The sequence below is a fragment of the Gorilla gorilla genome, chromosome 1 (genome assembly GCF_029281585.2).
Source record: "Gorilla gorilla gorilla isolate KB3781 chromosome 1, NHGRI_mGorGor1-v2.1_pri, whole genome shotgun sequence".
NCBI classification, from domain to species: Eukaryota; Metazoa; Chordata; class Mammalia; order Primates; family Hominidae; genus Gorilla; species Gorilla gorilla.
The window spans coordinates 223,336,314-223,362,240 of NC_073224.2; the positions used below are offsets into that span (position 1 = coordinate 223,336,314).

The 25,927-nt window shown below is 43.8% G+C and overlaps 1 protein-coding gene and 1 non-coding gene across 6 annotated transcripts in view; both read left to right on the plus strand.

The window, feature by feature from the left end:
• Positions 1 to 25,927, plus strand: part of LOC115930164 (neuroblastoma breakpoint family member 9) — a 469,129-nt gene that overhangs the window by 179,571 nt on the left and 263,631 nt on the right. For 3 of the 5 annotated variants that reach the window (XM_063702367.1, XM_063702365.1, XM_063702371.1), the window contains exons 8-9: positions 1,323 to 1,495; positions 2,210 to 2,261. In XM_063702367.1, the coding sequence (XP_063558437.1) occupies positions 1,323 to 1,495; positions 2,210 to 2,261 (225 nt within the window). Of the gene's footprint in view, positions 1 to 655; positions 708 to 1,322; positions 1,496 to 2,209; positions 2,262 to 25,927 lie in introns of all 5 variants that reach the window. The other 2 variants (XM_063702369.1, XM_063702374.1) reach the window with 1 other exon arrangement.
• Positions 22,081 to 22,151, plus strand: TRNAG-CCC (transfer RNA glycine (anticodon CCC)). Its single transcript has one exon. It is a non-coding gene; the product is annotated as a tRNA-Gly (tRNA).

Consider the following 25,927-nt stretch of genomic DNA (forward strand, 5'->3'; position numbering starts at 1 on the left):
ATGGGTGATATTCCTGTTCCAAGTGGCCCTTATTGACCCGAGAGATGTCATTGCCGCAGGCAGGACCCGTGGGCGCATAGAGGTTGTAATGAAATTGTAGTTTCAGTTGGAAGCCCAGACATGAAATGGGTCAGTGAGCAAGGCTCTATTCCTAGTCTCCAGCCATGCCTGTGGCAACCTGAGCCCACTCTCAGCACATTGGACCCAGGCAGATGTAAAAAATTCACAGAACTATGATTTGGACTCAAGGGTTTGTAGATTTCCTCCTTCATTCAAATTTCAGTGTCTTGCAATCACGAATGAGCTGGGCATTTGATGAGACAGGGCTGAATACTGCAGTTTTCCTCCTAGAAATCATCTGGGTCATTTTCTTTGAATTGATGGGAGCAATAAGGCATAACTGTTTGCACAAACTTGGGATAAATCATTTTGGGATAACTGTCTACCAGAATAGGGACATTTCACCTTGGTTCTTAGATGCAAACCAAAGAATCTCTATCATGACCGGCTTTGAGGCCTCCTGAAGTATATCTCTCACATTGTCCTGTTCTCATGCTGAGGAGCCTGAGGTCCCTGTGTGGGGATTAGACAGTGGACTGTTATGGGTGTAGGTGAATTGGCTTATTTTGTCTGTCCCTGTCTGAATGTATTGCAGGAATTAAAAAGGACCAAGAAGAGGAAGAAGACCAAGGCCCACCATGCCCCAGGTAAGTTTGAGCAATTGTCAACAGCTCATTCTGTGTTGACACCTGGAGACTCCTGGTTCAGGGAAAGCAGAGCAGGCCGACATTATCAATTACATGTTTTCAACCAAGCCTGAATTTTTCCTACTCACATGGCTGTTGGTTTTCATAGCAGTAGATATTTAGGTTTCTGTTTCTTCCTCCCCTTATCATTTACTAACCTACTGTAGGTCGACCATACTTCAAAAGCTGTATCCTCATGGTGACTGCATGGAAACTTGAGCACATTTTATGGAAAATTATTGAGCACAGTCTTTTCATGATCACTGTATGCTGTGTGTCCTGAAGGCACTAACTCAGAGTGTCCTGTACTCCCTCCTCAATGTGTCACCTGGACAATTCAGTGAGCGCTCGCTCTCTCTCTCTCTGCCTCTGTCTCTCTGTCTCTCTGTCTTTCTCTTTCATTCTTTTCTGTTTGGCCCTGTTCCATCCCAGCTGAAGGCAATAATTTGTTACCTCATTAATGGATGTATCCTTTTTCTTTTTTAACCACTTCCTTATGCGACCCATGAAATCTAGTTGGGGCTCTGTGGTGTCTGATTTCCCCTGGCTTGTTCTTTACTTTTTCTACTTTTCCAGGCTCAGCAGAGAGCTGCCGGAGGTAGTAGAGCCTGAGGACTTGCAGGACTCACTGGATAGATGTTATTCGACTCCTTTCAGTTATCTAGAACTGCCCGATTCATGCCAGCCCTACGGAAGTTGCTTTTACTCATTGGAGGAAGAACACGTTGGCTTTTCTCTTGATGTGGATGGTGAGTACCTTTCTATGAAGGTGATAAGGATCCACTGAGTTTTCTGTATAGAGATCATATTCCTGCTCTAAGAGGCCGTTACTGAGCTGAGAGATGTCATTGCTGCACTGAGGGCCTATAGGCACATATAGGTTGAACGAAACTCTAGTTCTACCTGGAAGCCCAAACATGGGATGGGTCAGTGAGCGTGGCTCTCTTCCTAGTCTCAGGCCATGCCTGTGGCACTCTGATTCTACTCTCAAGGGATTGGGCCTGGGCAGATGGGACAAATTCAGAGAACTATGATTTTGACTCAAGGGTTTGTAGATTTCCTTTCTCACTCTAATTTCAGTGTCTAAAATCCTCACAACCATGAACAATCTGAGTATTTGATGAGACAGGGCTGAATATTGCAGTTTTTCTCCTAGAAATCGTTTGAGGGCATTAGCTTTAAATTGATTGGAAAGATATGGCATAACCGTTTGCACAAACTTGGGACAAATGATATTGGGATAATGATCTACCAGAATAGGGACATTTTACCCTTAGTTTCTTTGACAAAAACCAAGGAATCACTCTCATGACCAGCCTTCAGGCCTCCTGAAATATATCTCTCACAGTGTCCTATTCTTATGCTGAGGAGGCTGAGGTCCCTGTGTGAGGATTAGACAGTGGAATGTTATGTGTGTAGGGGAATCAGCTTAATGTGTCTGTCCATGTCTGAATTTATTGCAGAAATTGAAAAGTACCAAGAAGGGGAAGAAGACCAAAACCCACCATGCCCCAGGTAACTTTCAGCAATTGTGGTCGCTTAATTCTGTGTTAACACCTGGAGACGACAGATCCAGGGAAAACAGTGTGTTTGATTTCATGTTTTCAATGAAGGCTGAATTACTCCTGCTGACATTGCTATAGGGTTTCATTGCAGTAGACGTTTAGGTTTCCGTTTCTTCCTCCCCTTATCATTTACTAATGTACCATAGGTTAACCATACCTCAGAAGTTGTACCCTTATGGCAACTGCATGGAATTTTAAGCACACTTGATGGAAAACTATTGAGCTCACTCTTCTCATGATCACTGTTTGCTGTGTGTCATGAGGGCACTAACTCAGAGTGTCCTTTTACTCCCTCATCAATGTGTCACCTGGCCAATTCACTGAGCTCACTTTCTCTCTCTGTCTCTGTCTCTCTCTGTCTCTCTCTCTCTCTCTGTCTTTCTCTTTCATTGTTTTCTACCTGGCCCTGTTCTATCCCAACATAAAGTCAGTAATTTTTTTACCTCATTAATGGACCTATCCTTTTCCTTTTTTGACCACTTCCTTATGTTACCCCTGAAATCTAGTTGGGGCTCTGTGGTGTCTGATTTTCCCTGGCTGCTTCTTTAGTTTTGTCTCCTTTTCCAGGCTCAACGAGGTGCTGATGGAAGCAGAAGAGCCTGAAGTCTTGCAGGACTCACTGGATAGATGTTATTCGACTACTTCAACTTACTTTCAACTACGTGCCTCATTCCAGCAGTACAGAAGTGCCTTTTACTCATTTGAGGAACAGGACGTCAGCTTGGCCCTTGACGTGGACAATTGGTTTTTTACTTTGACAGTGATAAGGCACCACCTGGCCTTCCAGATGGGAGTCATATTCCCACACTAAGCAGCCCTTACTAAGCTGAGAGATGTCATTGCTGCAGGCAGGACCTATAGGCACATGTAGGTTTGAATGAAACTGTAGTTCCCTTTGGAAGCCCAGTCATAGGATGGGAAAGTGGGCATGGCTCTATTCCTATTCTCAGACCATGCCAGTGGCCACCTGTGCTCAGTCTGAAGACATTGGACCCAAGTTAGGTGTGACGCGTTCACACGACTATGTAGCACATGCCGGGAGTGATCTGCCAGACATTCTAATTTGAACCAGATATCTCTGGGTGGCTACAAAGTTCCTCAGGGGTTTCATTTTGCAGGCATGTCTCTGAGCTTCTATACCTGCTCAAGGTCAGTGTCATCTTTGTGTTTAGCTCATCCAAAGGTGTTACCCTGGTTTCATTGAACATAACCCCATTCTTTGTACCTTCAGTGTTGGTTTGTTTTAGCTGATCCATCTGTAACACAGGAGGGATCCTTGGCTGAGGATTGTATTTCAGAACCACTGACTGCTCTTGACAGTTGTTAACCCACTAGGCTCCTTTGAGTAGAGAAGCCATAGTCCTTCAGCCTCCAATTGATATCAATACTTAGGAAGACCACAGCTAGATGGACAAACAGCATTGAGAGGCCTTAGCCCTGCTCCTCTCAATTCTATCCTGTAAAGAACAGGAGTCAGGAGCCGCTGGCAAGAGACAGCATGTCACCCGGGACTCTGCCGGTGCAGAATATGAATAATGCCATGTTCTTGCAGAAAACGCTTAGCCTGAGTTTCATAGGAGGTAATCACCAGACAACTGCAGAATGTAGGACACTGAGCAGGACAACTGACCTGTCTCCTTCACACAGTCCACGTCACCACGAATCACACAACAAAAAGGAGGAGAGATATTTTGGGTTCAGAAGAAGTAAATGATAATGTAGCTACATTTCTTTAGTTATTTTGAACCCCAAATATTTCCTCATCTTTTTGTTGTTGTCATTGATTGTGGTGACATGGACTGGAAGTCAAGGCTGCAGTGAGCTGTGATTGTGCCACTGCACTCCAGGCTGGGCAACGCAGTGAAACCGTGTCTAAAATATCAAAGGATTTGGACTTTTTTCAAGGCAAGCAATGAAGGAGCCATTGAAAAATTTTTAAACAAGAAAGATCAGATTCACACTTTTCCATACAGAGAATGGTTAGGTGGGGCAGGCGTAAAGCAAGAGAGGAAACAACTCTACGAGTTAGAGAACCAAATGGAAAAGAGAAGACAGATACAAGATGATAACCTAGAATCAAAAGGACCTTGCGACCAATTAGACATGAGCTATTAAGTGGAAAAGCAGTGTCAAGGGTAACTCCCAGGTTTCTGAGCAAATGAGTGGATGGTGGTGCTGCTTATTTTGGGAAGAGAAAAGGTAAGAAATTGAATTTTAAGCATGTCAAGTTCAAGGGGCCTATGGAACCTCAAGAGGAGTGAGCTATTGCATTTATCAATGTCCGAAGGTCAGAGGCAGTGTCTGGGTAAGAGACAAGGATTTTGGATTCATTCACCATATTTAGTTGTAGACATGTATGGCGGATGTGACCACAGGGAAAGTGAGGCAAAAAAAAAAGTTGGCAATCAAGGGAATTATGAGGTTTAAAGAAGCTCATAGGCTGGGCGCGGTGGCTCACGCCTATAATGCCAGCACTTTGGGAGGCCAAGGCGGGCGGATCATCTGAGGTCAGGAGTTCGAGACCAGCCTGGCCAACGTGGTGAAACCCTGTCTCTACTAAAAATACAAAAATTAGCTGGGTGTGGTGGCACATGCCAGTAATCCCAGCTACTGAGGAAGCTGAGGCAGGAGAATCACTTGAACCCAGGAGGTGGAGGCTGCAATGAGCCGAGACTGTGCCATTGCACTCCAGCCTGGGCAAAAAGAGGAAAACTCCATCTAAAAAAAAAAAAGCTCATAGGGAAACTGAGAAGGAGAAACTAGAGAAGTAGAAGGGAAAGCAGTGAACATGGCTGTTACAGAAAGAGAGCCAAGAAAGTTTCAAGCAGGGCAAGAGTGTGTTTCTGGTGGGTTAATACCTCAGGGAAGTCCCATAAGGTAAAGACGAAAATGTAGCTGTCTGGCTCAATGGTCTACATTCTGAAGTTGTCTGAAAATGTCTTCATGATTAAATTCAACCTAAACCTTTCGTCAAGAACACTACAGAGTCAATACTGTGAGTTTCCAACCTCAGCCCATCTGTGGGCAGAGAAGGTCTAGTTTGTCCATCAGCATTATCATGATATCAGGACTGGTTACTTGGTTAAGGAGGGGTCTAGGAGATCTGTCCCTTTTAGAGACACCTTACTTATAATGAAGTATTTGGGAGAGTGGTTTTTAAAAGTAGAAATGTCCTGTATTCCAGTGATCATCCTCTAAACCTTTTATCATTTATTAATCACCCCTGCCTGTGTCTATTATTATATTCATATCTCTACACTGGAAATTTTCTGCCTCAATGTTTCCTGTGCCTTTGTTTTTGCTAGTGTGTGTTGTTGAAAAAAAAACATTCTCTGCCTGAGTTTTAATTTTTGTCCAAAGTTATTTTAATCTATACAATTAAAAACTTTTGCCTCTCACTCTGGACTGTTGAATTGTTTTTTACATTCAGCGTTATAATCTTTTGTTATGCTGATTGGTTTTGGTGGGTACTGATGCGAATTAATAAAAACATTTTCATTTCCCTGTTTATTTTCTAATCTCTTCCACCTTGTAGGCTATGTTTACCATATGTAGCAGAATGCATTTACTCCATTTCTTGGTTCTAGATATTTACATTCTTTGTGAGAGTGTGTGTGTGTGTGTGTCTGTGTGTGCCTCTGGCATTTAGGAAGGGTTGTGTAGCTCATGTTTGATATTGACTAAAAATGTTTCATAGTTTTCCCCCCTTTGAACTAGACACACTTCTACTATTTGGTTTATACGTTTTAAATTATGACTTTCAACGTCAAATATTTCCATATGACAGTCAATTACATGATGTGTTTTCTTTTTCCTACCTCCTTTACCTGCCACTTCTCATAATGGTATTTGAACCTAAACATATACCAGTGACATTCTGTGGTTGTCATCTTGCCCATACCTTGGTTTTTGGTTTAGATCCACAATTAAATATATTAATGCTCATGAGCTGTTCAAAAGTGAATGTCACAGTCATCACTTGCTGAGTGGTACTCATCCTTAACAGAGTCCTCATGAGGGAATCAGGTCTCGCTGAGTTTCGCATGTTTAATAATCTTCCTCACGGTCTTGATACATGGATCGCATTACTGGATATAAGGTGTTTGCCCAAAATGATTTTTCTTGCGTTTTTAGGAGCTATTGTCTTCCTTGCGGGACATACATGGTGTATGTTCTCGTTGTGGGATTCTATTTTGTTCTACCAGGACCTATAATTTCTGCCAGTTACTTCATTTGTTCTCTTCACCATGAGTCTCCAGAGGATGCTTCCTTTGTCCATGCCTCCCCATCTCCCAGCAATTCTGCATTTCCAAGACTGGCACCTCTGGTCCTCTGCATGGTGAAGCCCCTTCCTTTCAATTCCCCAGTAGCCAGTGCTCTAATCCACCAGGTCTCAGGCATGATCTGTGTTTCTCCACATGCTCTTTCTGAGGATAGTTTTACCTGTGTTCTGTCATGAACAGGCCCTCCCTGCTGTCCTGGCCTCGATTTGCATAGTGTTTCCTGCTCCCTCTGCCCTTGTGTGGCTCCCAGACCCAGTGAAAGAAAATCACCTGAGGGCCACAGTGTTCCCTAGCCCTGGTGTTTAGGGGCAGGGTTACGGGTGGGATTTTTGACTCTCTAAGTTAACCCCTAGGGCTTCGAAGTGTCTGTTGAGAAATTCAGCTGTTATCATCCTAGGTGAACTTGCTCTCTCCTGTCCTCCTACTTCAAATGCAGAACTTCAATCGTGTACAAAAGAAGACTGAGTCATATAATAGAACACACCCTTATTCATTGGCTGGCTTCACCAATCATCTCATGGCTGAACTTGTAAAAATACACTCTTAGCCACATACCTATGAAATGTATATGTGTGTGTATACATATGTGAATTTGCTTCTGAGATTATGGAGGCTGAAATTCCCAAGATGGAAGGAAAGCTGGATACCCAGGAAAGCATTTGTTTCCTATTAGGCCTCTTAATTCTCTCCTGACCTTTGATTGATTGCATGAGTCCCACCCCCGTTAAGGGGGGCAATCTGCTTCACTTAGTCTGCCCATCCCGATGTTAATCATATGTGAAACACTCTCTGGAACACAACTAGAATCACATTTGGCCGAATGTCCCTGCACCCCGGTGCTCAGTCACAGTGACACGTGCAAGTAACTATCACACTTGCCCTTTGTCACATTTGTCATTTCCCCTGATTTTCTCCCAATCTGCAGCTTATATTTGTTCTCTTAATACTGTCTCGTGTTGAGCAAAAACTTTTAATTTTTATAAAGTTGAATTTATCAATGTTTTCTTTAATGGTTTGTGTTTCTTGATAACAAAGAACACTTTGCCTAACCGTGTCGTGAAGATTTTGTCTTATATTTTCTGCTATACTTTTTCTACTTTTATAGTTTATATTTATTTGCATGATCCATTTTGAGTTAGCTTTTGAGTCAGTATTGAGGTTCAGGTGAATCTTTTTCCTTTGGGGATATGCATGTCCAGTTGTTTCTACACAATTTGTTGACAAGAGAATGCCTTCTCCACTGAATCATATTTGGACCTTTGTCAATCCATTGGGTGGTTGAGACTGGTCCGAGGGCTGTCCTGGTGTCTGGACAGAGAGACAGGGCATGAAGTAGGGTGGTTCTTATGGGAAAAATTAAGGAAGGCACATTTTTCTATGAGGCATAGGAAGCCCCAAGCACAATTGGGGTACCTTCTACCAGCATGTGGTAGCACATTCATCTCTGCTGTCTCTACCTCTCCTGTTGCAAAAGCTTGGGTGTGCATAGACACTGAGGTTGAGTGGTGTCTTTGGGCACTTTTGAGCATTGACACCAAAGCTCCAGCATCAAATCTTAGAATGTCAAGCAGCCGGGTGGATCACCTGAGGTCGGGAGTTCATGACCAGCCTGACTAGCATGGTGAAGCCCCGTCTCTACTAAACACAAAAAATTTAGCTGGGCATGGTGGTGCATGCCTGTAATCTGAGCTACTTGGGAGGCTGAGACAGGAGAATCGCTTGAGTACCTGGGAGGCAGAGGTTGCAGTGAGCTGAGATCACACAATTGCACTCCAGACTGGGCAACGAGAGTGAAACTCCATCCCCCCCAAAAACAAATAAATAAAAATAAAAGAATATCAAGCAGTCAAAGAAGCAGGAAAACATGACACATACTGAAGAATCTAATAATCTGGTTGAAATTGACACACACGTTGGAAATAGAAGAAAAGGACATTACAGCAATTAGTATAATTGTATTTTAATTAAATGGAGAGGTTGAAGATTTTTTAAATATCAAATTCTGTAGATAAATCTATGATTTGCAGTGTGAAATGGAAGAAGGCACTGGATTAAACATTGCAGAAGAGAAGATTATTGAACTAGAAGGAATAGAAGGTGAAACTAACATAAATGGAACACACATTAACAAATGACTTGAAAACATAAAAAGACCATCAGCATCAAAACTTTAAACACCCTAGTATAGGGCTAAATGGAATCCCTGAAGGGCGTGTAGTGGAGAAGAGAGACAAAGATATTTAAAACATACTGGATGAAAAATTTAGAAGCTCCATGGAAACCATAAACTTCAAATATTACAGAAATATGATTATCCTAAGAACAAGAAACATGCAGAAAACTTCACCAAGGAACACCTCAATCAAATCCATCAAAACCAGTGATAAAAAGGAAATCCTAAAAGTAATAAAAGGGAAAAGAACATGTTACATACAGAGCACTAAATATAAGGATGGCATAAGATTTCTCATAGGAAACTTTACAAACAAGAAGTTTGCAATAAAGTACTTAAAAAAAGAAAAACTGTCACCTACAATTCTACACCTGGCCAAATTATCTTTCAAAAATAAACATGAGAAAAAATAGTTTTGAATAGAAACAAAATGATCTCAATTTGCAGATGGTGTGATCCTATGTATAGGAAATCCCAAATAATACATACAAAGGCAAACACACATACATGCACACAGACACCAGACACACACACACACACACACACACACACACTATCAGAGTTAATAAGTGAATTCAGCAAACTTTCAGCAAACAATCCATTGTGATGTCAATGAACTATCTGAGAAGAAAACTGACACAATGATTTCATTTATAATAGCACCTGTAAGGATAATATGCCTGGGAATAAATTTGTTCAAGAAGGTGCAGTACTTGTACACAGACAACTACAGAACATTGCTCGAGGAGACTAAGGAAGACCTAAGTCAATGGAAAGACATCTTGTGTCCATGGGTTGGAAGTTGTAACATGGTTAAGATAAAAATACAACCCAAAGCAATCCACAGACTCAATACAATCCTATCAAAAAGTGGCCTTTTTTACAGGAATGCCTGAGAAGAACTTCATGTTCCTAAAAAATAGCAAGTGTCCCCCCAAAACAAAAGCAATCTTGAAATGCAAGAAGGAACGTTCTCTATTCCAAAGGTCTTTAACTGCTCTCAGCGATACTTGCTAATCTTCAATATATAGGCTTTCACACACCTTTTTTTTTTCTTCTTTTGTTTCTAGACACGATCTCACTCTTTCACTCAGGCTGGAGTACAGTGGCAAGATCACAGCTCAGTGCAGCATGGAATTCTCAGGCCGATGACATCCTAGGGCCTCATCCACTGAGTACCTGGGACTACAGGCTCACACCACCACAGCTGGATAATTTTTCTGATTTTCAGTAGAGATGAGGTCTCACTATGTTGCCTAAGCTAGTTTCAAGCTTCTGAGCTCAAGCGAACCTCCTGCCACGGCCTTCCTAAGCGCTAGGATTTGAAGCTGAGCCTGGCTGGCTTTCACATCTTTGCTATGTAGTTTATATTTCTTGGTGTTATTGTAAATGTTTATGAAAGGAATCTTTTAAAAATTTTGTATTAAAATTATATATTTAAGGAATTACATATATTATATATATTTAAGGAATACAACCTGAGGACTACATATACATATACACATACACATACACATACATATATATATACATATATGTATACTATACATAATGAACTAATGCCTACTAGGTGAGGGGTTGCCTTGTGAGCAAACCCAAAGTCCTTGGCTCACAAAGCCTTGTCTAGAAAGATGGAGGGATCAGCAAGCTGGGCACACAGCAGGTTCTGTCTTTAGTGCGGGCACCTGCCCACTCGGGTCTCTGGCAATCCTGACCAGGCTTCATGATGGGTGAGGTGAGCTAGCAATGGGAAAGTGGATGACCTCAGACCCAGAGACTGCAGTTGTCACCTGGGGACCTGGCATGTGCGTGGAGGAGTCTCCCACTGATTTGGCCCTGGGTCAATGCCCAAACATGCACAAGGACAGGACTGTTGGCCTCAATGTTTTAGGAGCCAGCAGTCTTCTAAAGAGGGTTTGTGGTGGGGAAGAATGTTCAACAAAACAGAAGAGTTATGGGTACTCTAGCTTGGCAACAGAGAATACTTCCTTGTGCTACTAAATGACAATATTTGACAATTATGGATGACACAATTGAGCAACAGCTTTCACGGTTTAACAAGCAGGGTCTCTGGAACACTAGGTTAGTGCTGTCAGAAGTTGACTGAAAAGTCTGTGGTTTGAGCCCATCCAGTCGCGTTAATGTTTCTAGCTGATGTGACCTTCCCTCTGAAGAGTCTCTTCCTTGGACCAAATATATCTTCAAGCTTCTCTTCTTCTTGTCTCTTGTCTATTTTCCAAGGTGCCTCTTTGTTGCTTGGGGCAAAAAAAGTTCATTATTAATCCACATCCAGCAAACATCTACCCTTACTTATCCCGGTTTTTAGGGTTTTGAGTTTGTTTGTTTTCTCAGCTTCTCATATTTGGAATACTGGGAATTCCTAAAGTGGAGAACAACAGAACCTGAATCACACCTATGGTGAAGCCACAGGCCCTGGGTGAAAAACCTAATCTGCTCGCGTTTAAAGATAAACATATTAATTTTCTGTGCTTCCATTTCTATCTGTCTAATGGGCTAAATCAGAACACTTAATTTGTCCAATGTTTAAACGAGCAGTGCAGGAAAAGCGTGGAGCCAATGCCTGTCACATAGCAATTGGTCAACACGCATGAGCTCCTATCAGCGTCACGGCCTCCAGCATTTCCATCAGGCTTTGATCTTTGAAACGTCCTTCGTGATATGAATGGGTCATTCTTCCAACATTCTCTAACCGATGGCCATGAAATTGCTCCAATGTGTATTATTACAAATACAACTGCAGGGACCAGACTGACACATGTATCTGTCGTGCATCGCTTGTCTATTTCTCCGTAGACACCTGGAGATGGAATTGTCAGACCAAAGTGTTTATACATTTCTGATTTTGCTAATTTCTATCCAAATTACTATGAAAAGAAGCTGTAATAAGTCATACTTTTAATGTTTTATGAGAATTCTTTTTTTCTCCATCTTCTGGCCAAAACTGGGAAGTACTTGCCTACCATTTCCTCTGAACTTACTTTTGCCAACATTTCTGTAGTCACACAGTGGGATCACATTGCATGCATGACATCAAACTCAAATCCTTAAATGAAAAGAGGGGTTCACATGACTGTATAAAAATGTATATTCAAAATACAAAAATGCAAATATATATGTGTATACAAATACATATATACACACATACATATATGGGAAAGGAATTTTTTTATTTGGATACTTTATCGAAGTTATATAGACTTGAAAATTGGTTTAGTAAAACAGCAGTCCCCTTGTGTAATCCCAGAGTTTCATCACGTAGAAGCAAGTATTTAGTTATCTCCTTATGTCTAAATAGATATTATTCCTTTTTGATTTTCCAGTGTAGGCACTATCTCTCCTTCACATACTTGCTCATCACCACCATCCCCAAACATGCCTCTCACTACCTTACCCTCTAACATGTTTGTGTCCTAGTTTGAGGGCCAACTACTACATTATTATAACTTGTATATGTTATTCAGAGTTCAGTCACACTGGATATACATAGCAGGAAATGAAAGGCCAGTATCTTCTGGGACTCTCTCTCAAGTGGATAAGCTTCAGAGATTTTTGTAATCTTTGGTCACCCTCTCCATCTTTTTCCTATTCCGGGTAAGTACTGGATCTGATGGGCCCAGCTCAGGTCAGGCACTCTCTCCTTGAGCAGGGGAGAGCAGGACATCTTCATGTGTAGTACCAAGAAGACACTGTCCTAAGAGGGACAGGTAGTTCTAAGACAGAAAAGTCAATCTGGGGTATGGGTAGGCAAAACGAGGACACACAAAAAACCCATGTCTGTTCTGTGAGGGAAGCATGCAGTAGAGGGTGGATTCAGAGTGGGAGGGGAGAGTTTTGAGAGACATGGGCCATGGATAGCCCTCTGTGGGCTGGAGCCACGCAAGGCTGCTGGGGTCTCTCAGGGGCAGGGAGCTGAGGAGAATCTGCCCTCCCCAACCTGGGAGACTGGTGAGGGGACTGTCCTGGTCACCAGACAGAAATGGGGTCTGGGCCAGGGCAGTTCTGGTGGGAAAGAAAGAACAGGACATCTTCTCCCTAGGTAAGGTTCTGAGGTCAGGTCTTGGTAGGGAGGGTGGTTACCTTGGGCATTGGCCACTGAAGATGGTTGGCCAGATGAGCACACTGAAATCTATGTTCTATAAACTTGCAGTCCTAGTAAAAGAATGACTGCAGTAAAGGGTCTTTAGAAAGAGGAGGTGGAAGACCTGATTTGGGTTGGGGGCTCCAAGAAGAATGTCTGCCTTGCTGTGCAGAAGTCTTCCGCATAACCTCCCTGGTCTCCTTGCTCAGTCTCCAGGCCAGACCCCCAGAGACCCTGCCCTGTGCGCCCTGGAAGTACACAGTGAGTTCAGCCAAGGCATCTCCAGCCGGGACTCATCCCTGGGCATTTCTGCAGCCTTGGGTGCCCTGGCCTTCTCCAGGCCCTGTCTTGCAGGCAATCGTCCTGCAAGGGAATGGGAGAAGGAGGCTACTTGACAGTTGACTCTGAGTGGCTCCACAAGTTCCTGACTTAGCTCCTAGTCGCTTGCAGACCTATATACCCCCATCTCATCCCCCAAATGATGAAAAGAAACTTTGCCAGGACACATGCCAGACAAATAGAACAGGACCGTTCCATAGAGCGAAGGTCTTAGGACATCAATAAGAGATGGAAACCACCTGCTAGAAGGTGCCACAGTAGGAACCTTGTTGGAAGGGAGCAGTCACTGAACTGTCAGGGTGAATCCTGGCTCCTGGCCCTCACACGCCCTTTCTCCCCCTCCCTCCTTCTCTCCTCCCTCCTGTCTGCTCTTTCCCCTCTCTCCCCTGCATCCCTCAGGTACCTTCCATGGGCCCTCACCCCTCCTTTTCAGAGGCTCCAAAGTGAGCCCTCAAAATACTTGGTAACCTTGGGCATTTCCAAAACTGGAGAGATTTGGCCACACCATTTTTAGGAGCTAGGAACGTCCTCCAGAGCTCTTGCCTAAATTTTTCTGCTGATGAGAAGAGAACAAAAGAGTTTCCATCTGGTCTGGTCCTAAGGCAACTGCTCCTTGGAGCAGAGTCTGGGCAGGAAGAAGGGGGTTGCCCAGGACCCCAGACTTGCCCCTCCCAGCTGCTGTGCTCCTCTCCCCTTCACTGTGGGAGAGCTGGCCAGGGATCGGGAACCTCTGTTCTCCACAGTTGCTGCGATCCCAGGCCCAAATCTAAATATTAGCTGATTTAGAAGGCTAAGGGAGGCAATTCCCTGGAGAGAGGTGTCAGGATCTGGGACAAGAGCAGCATCTGGTTGCCGTCCACAGAGACCCCAAGGACAGGAATCCACTGGTAGCCCATTGAAGGAGATCCCATGACAACAAAATGAAACGTGCGCATTAGAACTGGAGCCAAGACCAGGAGCTGAAAAACTGCGCCGTCCTCAGGGATGAAGGAATTAGGGAATCCCGGAAGTAAAGCTTTTCATATAGGTCATTTCTTCCAAAGAGACACAGGGCAATGGCCCAATGACATGAATAAAAGAAAACTCGGGGTCTAGGATTGAGGGGAGGCAGCCTTTTCAGTGGAGGAGACCTGTCACCTGGAGGCCCAGGGTCGCCCTGAGAGGGGAGGGGTCTTGCTGGGTCGCTGGGTCTAGGACTCCAATTGCACACAGCCAGTGGCCTGGAGGGTGGGTGACCATGACTGGGGCAATTTCCCCCATTCCGCTTAGGGAGCAATAGGAATATCATTGGCATTATACAGAAAGGTCCCACTGAGACTTGAACGCTGATCACTGTACTCAGAGTCCAAAGCGCTCACCATCCCATCATGGAACCTCACAATAGCTCATAACTGGAGGGCACTGAGTTCACAGAGCAGCCGTAGTTCCCACGCACCTGTGTTCATGCATTTCCTCTGATCCCTCAAGCAACACCGGGGAAGGTGGACCTGAGAGGGAGGAGTCGTCCTCTTTCTTTCTCTGCCCTTTCCTTTGATCAACTTTTACCATTTCCTTTGCATCTTAGAAAATGAGGCAAAATCCAGTTTGGGCTTAGGGCCAGAGAAGAGCCCTTGAGGCCTCCCTCATGGAAAACATACTCTCTCAGTTTACCAGAGTTTCCTGTACCAAGGGGAAATTTCTGCAAACAGTAATGTTATACTCTTTTTGCCTTCCCTCTTTTCCCTTTGCCCAGGGAGGCCAGATGATTGTCAGAACAGGACTTGGGACTTCCTGGGTGCCTCACCCCCTTTCCATGTAATAAATAATAGCTGACACCAAGCAAGTGGGATTGGGAGGCAGGGAAGCTTTCATTTTCTTTTTCATATACTTTTATGCATTTGCTTGGTTGGTTTTGGCAAGATTTTCTCACCAGAAATGGAGATTTGTTGCATTGAAAATAAAAAGTAATCAGCCATGTTTTACATTCAACATTTATTGAACCCCTGCTGATAAAGCACTTGCCAGTTTCAATGGGGCTGCTAGAGATGAGAGTACACAATCCCTGGCTTACAGATGTCTCATCCCAACTAAAGCCTAGGTTATCTGAAGGGGAGATTATCAATGGCAAATGCAGGCTCCTCCTGTGGAAAGAAATTCTGCTTCCTGGAGCTGGTGGTCTCTTCTCCCACCAGTTCAAAGAAGCTTCTCTCACACTGTGGATCTGCCCTCCCTGCCCCACAAGGTTAGGGTATGTGCCATTGAGGCTGAGGGCATATGTGGGAAATTCAGAAATTCTGTAACACCTGCTGTCTCTTCCCACGCAGGTGAACCCTTGCTGAAGCAGGACAGAAAGCAGGTCCAGGTGGACCTCCAGGACCTGGGCTATGAGACTTGTGGCCAAAGCAAGAATGAGGCTGAACAGGAGGAAACCACCAGTCCCGGTAAGAGCACAGGGTGTGGGGCTCACCTTCCCTCCCTGGAGTCAGCTGTCACATTTGGGTGCTGTTGGCCAATTCCACACCTGACAAGTAGTGGGGAAGATGAGGACAGGAGGTTAATAGGAGAACTCTTACCCAAAATGAGGCTGAGTATAAGTTTGAATTTCTACAATTAGTTTGTGGCATACTGCTAATAATAATAATCATCATACAAAGTTCTATCCAACTGATTATTATAGAAATACTAAGGCCTACTTAGAGACCACATGAGGTTTTGGAAACATGCAAACCATAAGTTAAAAATAATTTTGGTTTGCATTATAAAAGGACTACAACTATAGGGCCACCCACCACATTGAAAACCAGAAGAGAAGAAAAACACAGTCTCTCTCATTCTCGAGGAAGTGTAGTGTGGCAGTTAAGAGAAAAGATCCTGGGGCCAGACTTGTTGCTTCAAATCCCAATTTGTAAACTTTCCTATGCCCCAGTTTCTTCAAATGTTAAAATAGTAATAAAGGAACTACCTACCCCAACAGGTACTAATGTCAATTAAATGAGTAAATTCTTATAAAATGCTTTAGAACAGTGTCTGGCATCGGGTAAAATGCTGTGGATTAGTTCTCATTCTGACTACCACTGCCCCAATACACTGATGTTAACATGCTGATATATTTATTCAAAGTCTTATTTTCCTTTGCCTATTTTTCACACAGTTGTAACCCAATAAACTTCTAAATTATAGTAAACTTTAGAGAGCATTAAACTTGCAGCATGCAGAAATAGCTTGTCCTGCATTCTTGTGGCTATCCTAACTAGATAAGGCCATGTTAATGGCTTGAGAAACCTCAGTGTGTGTGGAATGAACACAGGACGTTGTAGGATTTGAATTCAGGCTCTGCCATGTGCTAGTTTGAGTGATCTAGAACAAGCTGGTTTACCACCTCTCTTTAAGTTTTGGTTTCCCCAGTCAGTAAAATAGAAAGTGGTGAAACCTAACTTGTGGGTATAAGGAGGATAAGAAATACTATATTTGAATGCCTAGTACAGTGTCAGGGTTGAATAAAGTACTACTTCACCTTATTCCCTAGTAATTATTGTCCTCATGACCAAACCTGCCTCCTCTCAAAGGCAGTGGCCACAACAGCACATCCAACTTTTATTTAGGAAGACATCTTTGTCTTTTTTCAGAGCATGAGGAGCACAACAGCCGCAAGGAAATGGTCCTGATGGAGGGGCTGTGCTCTGAGCAGGGGTGCCGGGGCTGAACGCTGGCTAGTTCCTCTGAGAGGAAGCCCTTGGAGAATGAGCTAGGGAAGCAGGAAGAGTTCGGGGTATATGGAAAGTCAGAAAACATCTGGGTCCTATGAAAGGACATCAAAGATCTGAAGGCCCAGCTGCAGAATGCCAACAAGGTCATTCAAAACTTCAAGAGCCGGGTCCAGTCCCTCTCAGTTACAAGTGATTATTTATCTAGTCTGGAAAGACCCTGGAAGCTGAGAGCTCTTGACACCCTGGAGGGGTCTTCACCTCATAGTGTCACTGATGAGGAGGAGGTGTGGCTGTCTCATGGCACTAGGGCTTTCTACTCTCCAGGACTTCAGGACAAAAAGGACCTGGAGAGTCTCATCCTGAGAGTATCCCAGCCGGAGGCCCAGCTCCCAAAAAGTTGACTAGAAGGGAAGCTGGCTGATGAGCTGAGATCAGCCTTATGGCCTGGGTAAGGATGGCACTGTTTGGGCACTTTCTGGATTGAAAATGTGTAAGTTTGTGCTTGGTGTAGGGTAGCTCAGGCAGTTGGAAGAAAGAACATGTCTGGGTATTCACAAGGACACTGATTTAAATGGTAGATATAGGTCTGTGGAAAAGACAGGTAGGCAAGCAGGAGGGCATAGGATGATGTCCCAGTATCTGGGAGATACCAGATCTCAGGGATTTCCTCTTAGGGATATATTAGTAAAGTAATAGTATATATGGTATAGTATAGTATAGTATAGTATAGTATAGTATAGTATAGTATAGTATAGTATAGTATAGTATAGTATAGTATAGTATAGTATAGTATAGTATAGTGTAGTATAGTATAGTAGTAATACTGGAATCAGACTGCCTAGCTCTGATGCTTACTACCCATGCAAACTTCTTAACGTTTCTGAGTCTTTGTCATTACCTATTAAATGAGGATGATAACAGAACCCATCTCAAAGGGTGGATATAGGTTTAAATGAATTAATACAAGTGCTGGCCAGGTGTGGTGGCTCATGCCTGTAATCCCAACACTTTGGGAGGCTGAGGTGGGCAGAACACCGGAGGTCAGGAGTTCGAGACCAGGCTACCCAACATGGTGAAACCCTGTCTCTACTAAAAATATAAAAATTAGGTGGGCATGGTGGTGCACCCCTGTAATCCCAGCTACTCAGGAGGCTGAGGCAGGAGAATCGCTTGAACCTGGGAAGTGGAGGATGCAGTGAGCCGAGATGGTACCACTGCACCCCAGCCTGGGTGACAGAGCAAGACTCTGTCTCAAAAAAAAAAAAAAAAAAAAAATTAGTACAAGTGCTTAGAATAGTGCCCAGTATATATTAAGCTCTCAAAGCTATTTGCCATAGTTATCAGTGTTATTGACACTTTGTGTTGAAAACACAGACATTCATCTTGGTATGTGTCCTGGTTATCTACTGCTAAGTAAGAACCACTCTAAAACTTAGTGACTTCAAACAATGCTTTATTATGCTTCAGGGTTCTGTGGGTTGACTGGGCTCAGCTGGGTGGCTCTCACTAGGGTCTCTTGTTTTGGGTCTCATCAGTTGATGGCATGAGAGTTTATGTGATGGCCATGACTGCAAAATACAGTCAGCCACAGTATCACAACACAGAAGAAATTCAGGCATCAGGTGGTGGTTAAAACAGAAGACACGAAAGGTCCTATCTAGACTTAGGATGAGATGATTCTAATTATTCATTGAGTATCTGCTGTGAATCTCTGTGATGCTGGTGCTGGAAGGGATGTGAAACGCAGAACTATCTTCATTCTCACACACCTTACGATTTATCTAGGGACATATAATTAACATATATAGAACAGTCGAAGAACAGTGGCATGGTAAATTTTTTGTTTTGTTTTGTTTTGTTTTGATACAGAGTCTCACTCGGTCACCCAGGCTGGAGTGCAGTGGTGCCATCTCGGCTCACTGCAGCCTCTCCCTCCCAGGTTCAAGCAGTTCTCCTGCCTCGGCCTCCCAAGTAGCTGGGATTACAGGCATGCGCCACCATGCCCAGCTAGTTTTTTTGTGTGTTTTTAGTAGAGGAGTGGTTTCACCACACTGGCCAGGCTGGTCTCGAACTCCTGACCTTGTGATCTGCCTGCCTCAGCCTCCCAAAGTGCTGGGATTACAGGCGTGAGTCACCACGCCCGGCCCATACTAAATTTTTCAGTGCAATACTTTATCAGGGTAGAATTTACTCTTAAATACCTCCTATGGCTTACGTGTCAGAATTCAGTTTGGGGGAGTTCCTTAGAGATGTTCTCATAGAAATCTCTACAGAAGCCCCCATAACTTATCATCCACTCTTTCCTCTTCTGTCCTGCATTAGGAAATATGATTCCCGGATTCAGGATCAGGCCCGGGAACTGTCTTACCTACGGCAAAAAATACGAGAAGGGAGAGGTATTTGTTTTCTTCTCACCCAGCACGCAAAAGATACAGTAAAATCTTTTGAGGATCTCCTAAGGAGCAATGACATTGACTACTACCGGGGACAGAGCTTCCGGGAGCAACTGGCCCAGGGAAGCCAGCTGACAGAGAGGCTAACCAGCACACTCAGCACCAGTAAGTTGGCCACAGGGCTTTGGAATACTTTCAGTCACCCCCACAGTTCCAGCCCCTGGTGGCCACCACATCTCCACTGCAACTTTTTAACGTAGGGTCCTGTTTCTATTTCATTTCCTGGGGCTAATACAGGATCAAGACTGCTCAGTGGGGAGCATGGAGAGGAACACACAGGGCTGGAGATGCCATGGTTACAACTCTAGAAACTTCACCACTCATGGAATGTGACCTGTGGGGCAGGGGCCGCATCTCTCTGGTGCTAAGAGGGAGTAGGGGACATGAGATGGAACGGCCTTGTTATAGGAGGAAGAGCCGTGAACTAAGAATTGCAAGATGTCGAGGCGCTGAGGCCAAAGGATCCGTGAGGAAACAGGCGCAGCTCACGCCCCTCGGCCTACGGAAGGGACGGCAAGGAGGGTTCTACGGTTCCTGGGAGGACGAGAAGAGCCAAGAGCCCCGACTGCCGGCGCCGGGGAAAAGGCCCCGAGGCGGGGTCCGCATCCCTGGAAGGGCGGCGTCCACACTCCTGAGAGACACGGAGCGCCCAGGGCTCGGACGCTCAAAGCCCGCCGGCTCCCGCAGCTTCTGGGAGCCGAAGAGTGTCAGCCGGGAGGATCCCGCACACGGCGCTTAGTTCTGGAACTGCATACCCAGGGGAGGATGCGGGAGCCCGAAGCCCGGGTATGTGTCTCCGAAGCCCGGGTGTGGGTCCCCATGGTTTTCGTGTTGGGGGTAGGCGCGGAACGCTAAGCCTGGGCCTATTGGGAGCCATAGTCTTCTTGATGGCTGGTGCTTATTGGGCTTTTTTCAGTCCAATTTCGAAATGCAGTTGAATTTCTTACTTTGGAAACCATAATAGAAATGGCTGATCTAAGATTTTCATGACCATATTTTGCCTTTTTTGGCGCATATGCAGTTTCTGTGGTGTAGTGGTTATTATGTTCGCTTCACATGTGAAAGGTCTCTGGTTCGAGACTGCGTGGGAACATCGTGTTTCGTTTTGTTTTTCTGTCCCTAAATTTAGTGAGTTTAATCAAGGTTGGGAAACAAACAGAAAAGTAGTTGAACCTGTGGCTACACTTTAGACCTCCTCAATCTAGACAGATCGTTGACCAGGCTACGGTTTCCACTGGTCTGCCAGCAAGAGGCCTGCTTAATATTAGCTTTGGTTCCAGAAATTCCTTCAGGTTCTCTTCAATCTCTTCTATCGCCTGGATTTTCACAGGCTGACACTGAAAGTGGATGACATCTTAGCGCATTTCCTAAGGGTCCCGCTTGGCTTCGCTTTACTCTGGTAAGTTGCAGATCTGGCTGATTTGCAAGACAACAAAAACAAAATATTTTTTAAAAAGGTTCTAAATCTGCATCTGGAAGTCATAGAGTCAATATTCCTAAATCACATGAATAATGTATATACATTTGCATGCATACCCCTTCCCCAAATAATCCTCAGAAAACCGGTTAAGTTTTAGCATCTGTGACTCTGAGATGCATATGAGGCCTTTGTAAATTTAGAAGTTAAGAGTAGAAAGTACAGGTTTGTATTTTAGAAGGAGATTTGGGAATAAATGTAGCTCTGGTTGATATAGATCATATGTTAAGGTTTGTTGGCCAGAGCTGGTGTGTGTCTTGGGTGTTGGGCAAAGAACAGAGAACAGCCAAAGCTCTGCGAGGTCAATGTGAAGGATGATTTCCTTGGTGGGCTCAAGTTTATGACACAGCCTGGACCTAGCTTGGCTTCTCAGCTAGAGAAGAAGCATGATTCCATGTCACAGCTCCTGTCTTTGAAAAAGTCATAATGACTCCCAGACCCAACATATGGAGAAAACTCTGGATTTGTCTCTTCAGTTGTATGTTTCCAGGGAAAATTGAGGAAAGAAATCTCTCTACTATTTGAACTTCATCAAAAGACTAATATGTTAATATTTGACCGTCAATATTTCCTTAAACTAGTCTACTCCTTACATAGCTAATACATCAAAGCATATTAACTTAGGAAGTGGGATTCTCCCAAACAATGAAACATTGACGGCAAGGGTTCTTCATCTTTTCATATCACATTTCCTTCAAATGCTTTATACATCTTCAAGCAGACAAATAATAGTATTATAATGATTACGAGACCGATCATTACTCTTTTGCCAAAAAAACCAGCGACAAAAGACTAACTTAGTGGACCAACCTTTGTTTCTTCATTATCTGTACATTGATTCTGTCCTTTTATTTCCTCTTTCTTCTAATTCTGCTTCTGCTTCTTATTTCCTCCCTGGATTTGAACTTTACTTACCTAAACTACCAGTTAGGTTACCTTCTTAGAACCTCTAAGGCAGCAGTTTGAGGTTGACGATGGAAGATTTAGGATTAGAAAAAAGAAACGTGAATGAATTTCTGATGTTTTATTATAGGGGTTTGTAATGCAGGTAGAAAGCCTTTTTCAGAGTTAAGAGTTTGATCCGACAAATGAGCTATTTTGATATTTATAACGTTGTCTAGTAAAAGTTTCGTGTAAAAACACATTTGGTTTGGATGTCTTTGTTAGCTTTTAGTCGACACTTGAAAAAACCGCTTGGAAGTTTCTAAGTCTTTGTGAATACTCTTTTCTGTTATCCTCCAGGGGGTTGTTACGGAGAGGCATTGGTGGTTCAGTGGTAGAATTCTCGCCTCCCACGCGGGAGACCCGGGTTCAATTCCCGGCCAATACAAGTGGGTCTTTTTCCACTCAGCTATCGCTCTTTACCTGTCTTTTACGCTGAAAATCATACTGCATAACCTAATAGTGCATTTAGGGGCTTGGCCACCACAAGGTAAAGCGACGACAACACTCACGAAAGTTGCGGCAGGAGACTAGCTCAGGACCCCATGCAGTTGTTGGACTCAAACAGCTTAGCAAGCTGACAAGCATGAAGTGTTTCCGGTAAGTCATTGCAGTTTTGATACTGGTACCTGTGACTTTCATCTATTCACTGGGCGGATCCCTGCAAACCCGAAGAACCATCAGGTTCCTGATTCGCGTGCTGGACCTTGGGCTTACCGTTGAGCCACAATGGAGAGGATCAAGAAATGACGCTCTTGGAAGGAGAGAAGCTGCGGGCAGGACAGTCACCTCAGAAGTCCAAGAGGCGTCAGCGGCCCAAAGAAAGGGGAGGTGTGTGGGCAAGAATCTGCGTGGAGATGAGGGGAGCGGCGGAGACTGGTCCTTGCGCAGAGGTGGCCAGTAAACCCTCAGGGCTGTACCCCAGACACAGTGAACCGAATTTGCTAACATCGTCAGCGACCGCGGCCTCCGCGTGTTTTGTGGGCCCATCGGTGTTCCCCGAGAGATTCCGTGTGTCTGGCAATGTGTGTCAACAGGTGTTGGCCTGAAATTTGGCCCGGCACGGTGGCTCACGCCTGTAATCCCAGCACCTTGTGAGGCCAAGGCGGATGGATCGCTTGAGGTCAAGAGTTCAAGACCAGCCTGGCTAACATGGAGAAATCCCATCTCTACTAAAAATACAAAAATTAGCCAAATGTGGTGGCATGCACCCGCTATTCCGGCTACTTGGGAGGCTGAGGCAGGAGAATCGCTTGAACTCAGGAGGCGGAGGTTGCAGTGAGCCAAGATCGCGCTACTGCACTCCAGCCTGGGCGACAGAGCGAGACTCCGTCAAAAAAAAAAAGAAAAAAAAAAAGCAGAGAAAGAAGGCAGAGATGTCAATGGGACCAAGAGACCTCCCAGGAGGCTTGTTGTAGAGGCAGTGGCCGGATCCTGAGAGATGAGATTTTTTTTTAATTATGTAGCAGAATGGGGAGAGAAAGGGAGAAGCGCATGAAAGACAGAAAAGCACGAAAATCTGCGGACGTCCAACAATAAAGCAGATAAGATAGTGTGAGTGTTTTCACATTCAAAAAATAGAAGAAGTGCAATGCTTGTCAGCAGGCTTTGTGGTCGTGTAGTGGTTAATACTTGTAGTTGTGGTTGCCACAACCTCGGTTCTAATCTAAGTCACGGTCGTGTTTTCTAGCCTGCGATTGTAGCTAATAGACCTGTCGTTTGCTTTGCCTTTAATCCTAGCAGCCTCCAGAGAGCACAGGCAACCTCTGGCCCTGAAGGGCGCCAGCTTCTGGAGTTTAGCCCACAGCGCAGAAACTAAGGGGCGGCCTGGCCAATAGGAAAACTTGGACATGCTCTTTGTCTCACAATTGAGCAGGAAAAATTCCCGTAGGTGAAGATGCCGCCTCTCAAGGGCCCTTTGTCTGTAGCTTCCACTGATGAAATAATGCGGTTATAGTCTTTTCTGGTAGAGAAAACGGCTGTATCAGTGGAATTTTTTAAAAACACAAAACGAGAACGAGTTTTTCATGAGTTGACAATAAAATCTAAACTAGTTGTCATGGTCTGCACCGGCTTGCCTCCATTCCCCATCTACTAATTTTTATGAGAACAGTAAATTATTACTATTATTATTATTATTATTATTATTATTGAGACGTAGTCTTGTTCTGTCACCCAGGCTGGAGTGTCATGGCTCAATCTCAGCTCACTGCAACCTCTGTCTCCCAGGTTCAAGCAATGAGAACAGTAAAGAAACTACAGTTCACATAAAGTGCACAAATCTTTAGTGCAATTTGTTTAGTTTTGATCAATGTTATCACCACCCAGCTCAAGTTATAGAAAATTGCCATCATTTGAGAAAGGCCTGTTAGAGCCCCTGTCCAGGTGATTCCCACCCTGTGCCCTCTTAGTTAATCACTATTCTGATGTCTATTCCCATAGGTTACAATTGCCTGTTCTTAAAGTTCACATGAGTGAATGTACATATCTTTTGTGTCTGGCCTTTTTTCTGCAGTTGCATTCATTATACTCATGAGATATATCCACGTAGTTTCATAGATCACTTCTCAATTTTGGGGTTATTGAATTCTTGGGCTGAATATTCTTATAACAGTCTTTGTGTGCACTTGAGATTCATGGAAGTCCTTCAATTGCTGGGTCATGACCTGAGCATAAGTTTAACATCAGTATAAATTGCCAGTCTTCTAGAATGTTTTTTCACCAGCGATGACAGTTGAAGTGGCACCAAATTCTTGTCAGCATTTGGTGTACTAACTTTGTTAAATGTAGCTATGCTCTCAGACCAATCTGGCCAACATGGTGAAACCCTGTCTCTACTCAAAATATAAAAATTAGCCGGACATGGTGGCATGCACCTGTAGTCCCAGCTACTCAGGAGGGGGATGTTGCAGTGAGTCAAGATCGCACCATTGCACTCCAGCTTGGGTGACAGAATGAGACCCTGTCTCAGAAAAAAAAAAAAAAAGTAGCCATACACTGGTGAGTGGTTAGTGCTATCTCAGTGTGGAATTAATTTGTATTTGCCTAATGAGCAATCCTATGAAGCATATTTTCTTATGGCTTCCAGCATATAAGAAACTCTCCTCTGCAAAGGCCTATTCGAATATTTTGCCCTATTTTATTTGGCTTAGCTCTATATTATTGATTTACAAAAGTTCTCTTATATATTCAAGAATTGAGTCTTGTTTTGACTTTTTTAATTATACTTTAAGTTTTAGGGTACATGTGCACAACGTGCAGGTTTGTTACATATGCATACATGTGCCATGTTGATGTGCTGCACCCATTAACTCGTCATTTACATTAGGTATATCTCCTGATGCTATCCCTACCCCCTCCCCCTACCCCACGACAGGCCCTGGTGTGTGATGTTCCCCTTCCTGTGTCCAAGTGTTCTCATTGTTCAATTCCCACCTATGAGTGAGAACATGCGGTTCTTGGTTTTTTCTCCTTGCGATAGTTTGCTGAGAACGATGGTTTCCAGCTTCATCCATGTCCCTACACAGGACATGAACTCATCAATTTTTATGGCTGCATAGTATTCCATGGTGTATATGTGCCACATTTTCTTCATCTAGTCTATCATTGTTGGACATTTGGGCTGGTTCCAAGTCTATGCTATTGTGAATAGTGCCGCAATAAACATACGTGTGCATGTGTCTTTATAGCAGCATGATTTATAATCCTTTGGCATTTATAATCATTTATAATAATCATTTATTTATAATCATATAAATCAAATAAATATATAATTTATTTATAATCATTTGGCTTTTAGCAGCATGGTTTATATACCCAGTAATGGGATGGCTGGGTCAAATGATATTTCTAGTTCTAGATCCCTGGGGAATCACCACACTGACTTCCACAATGGTTAAACTAGTTTACAGTCCCACCAACAGTGTAAAAGTGTTCCTATTTCTCCACATCCTCTCCAGCACCTGTTGCTTCCTGACTTTTTAATGATCGCCATTCTAACTGGTGTGAGATGGTATCTCATTGTGGTTTTGATTTGCATTTCCCTGATGGCCACTGATGATGAGGATTTTTTCATGTGTCTTTTGGCTGCATAAATGTCTTCTGAGAAGTGTCTGTTCATATACTTCACCCACTTGTTGATGGGGTTGTTTGTTGTTTTCTTGC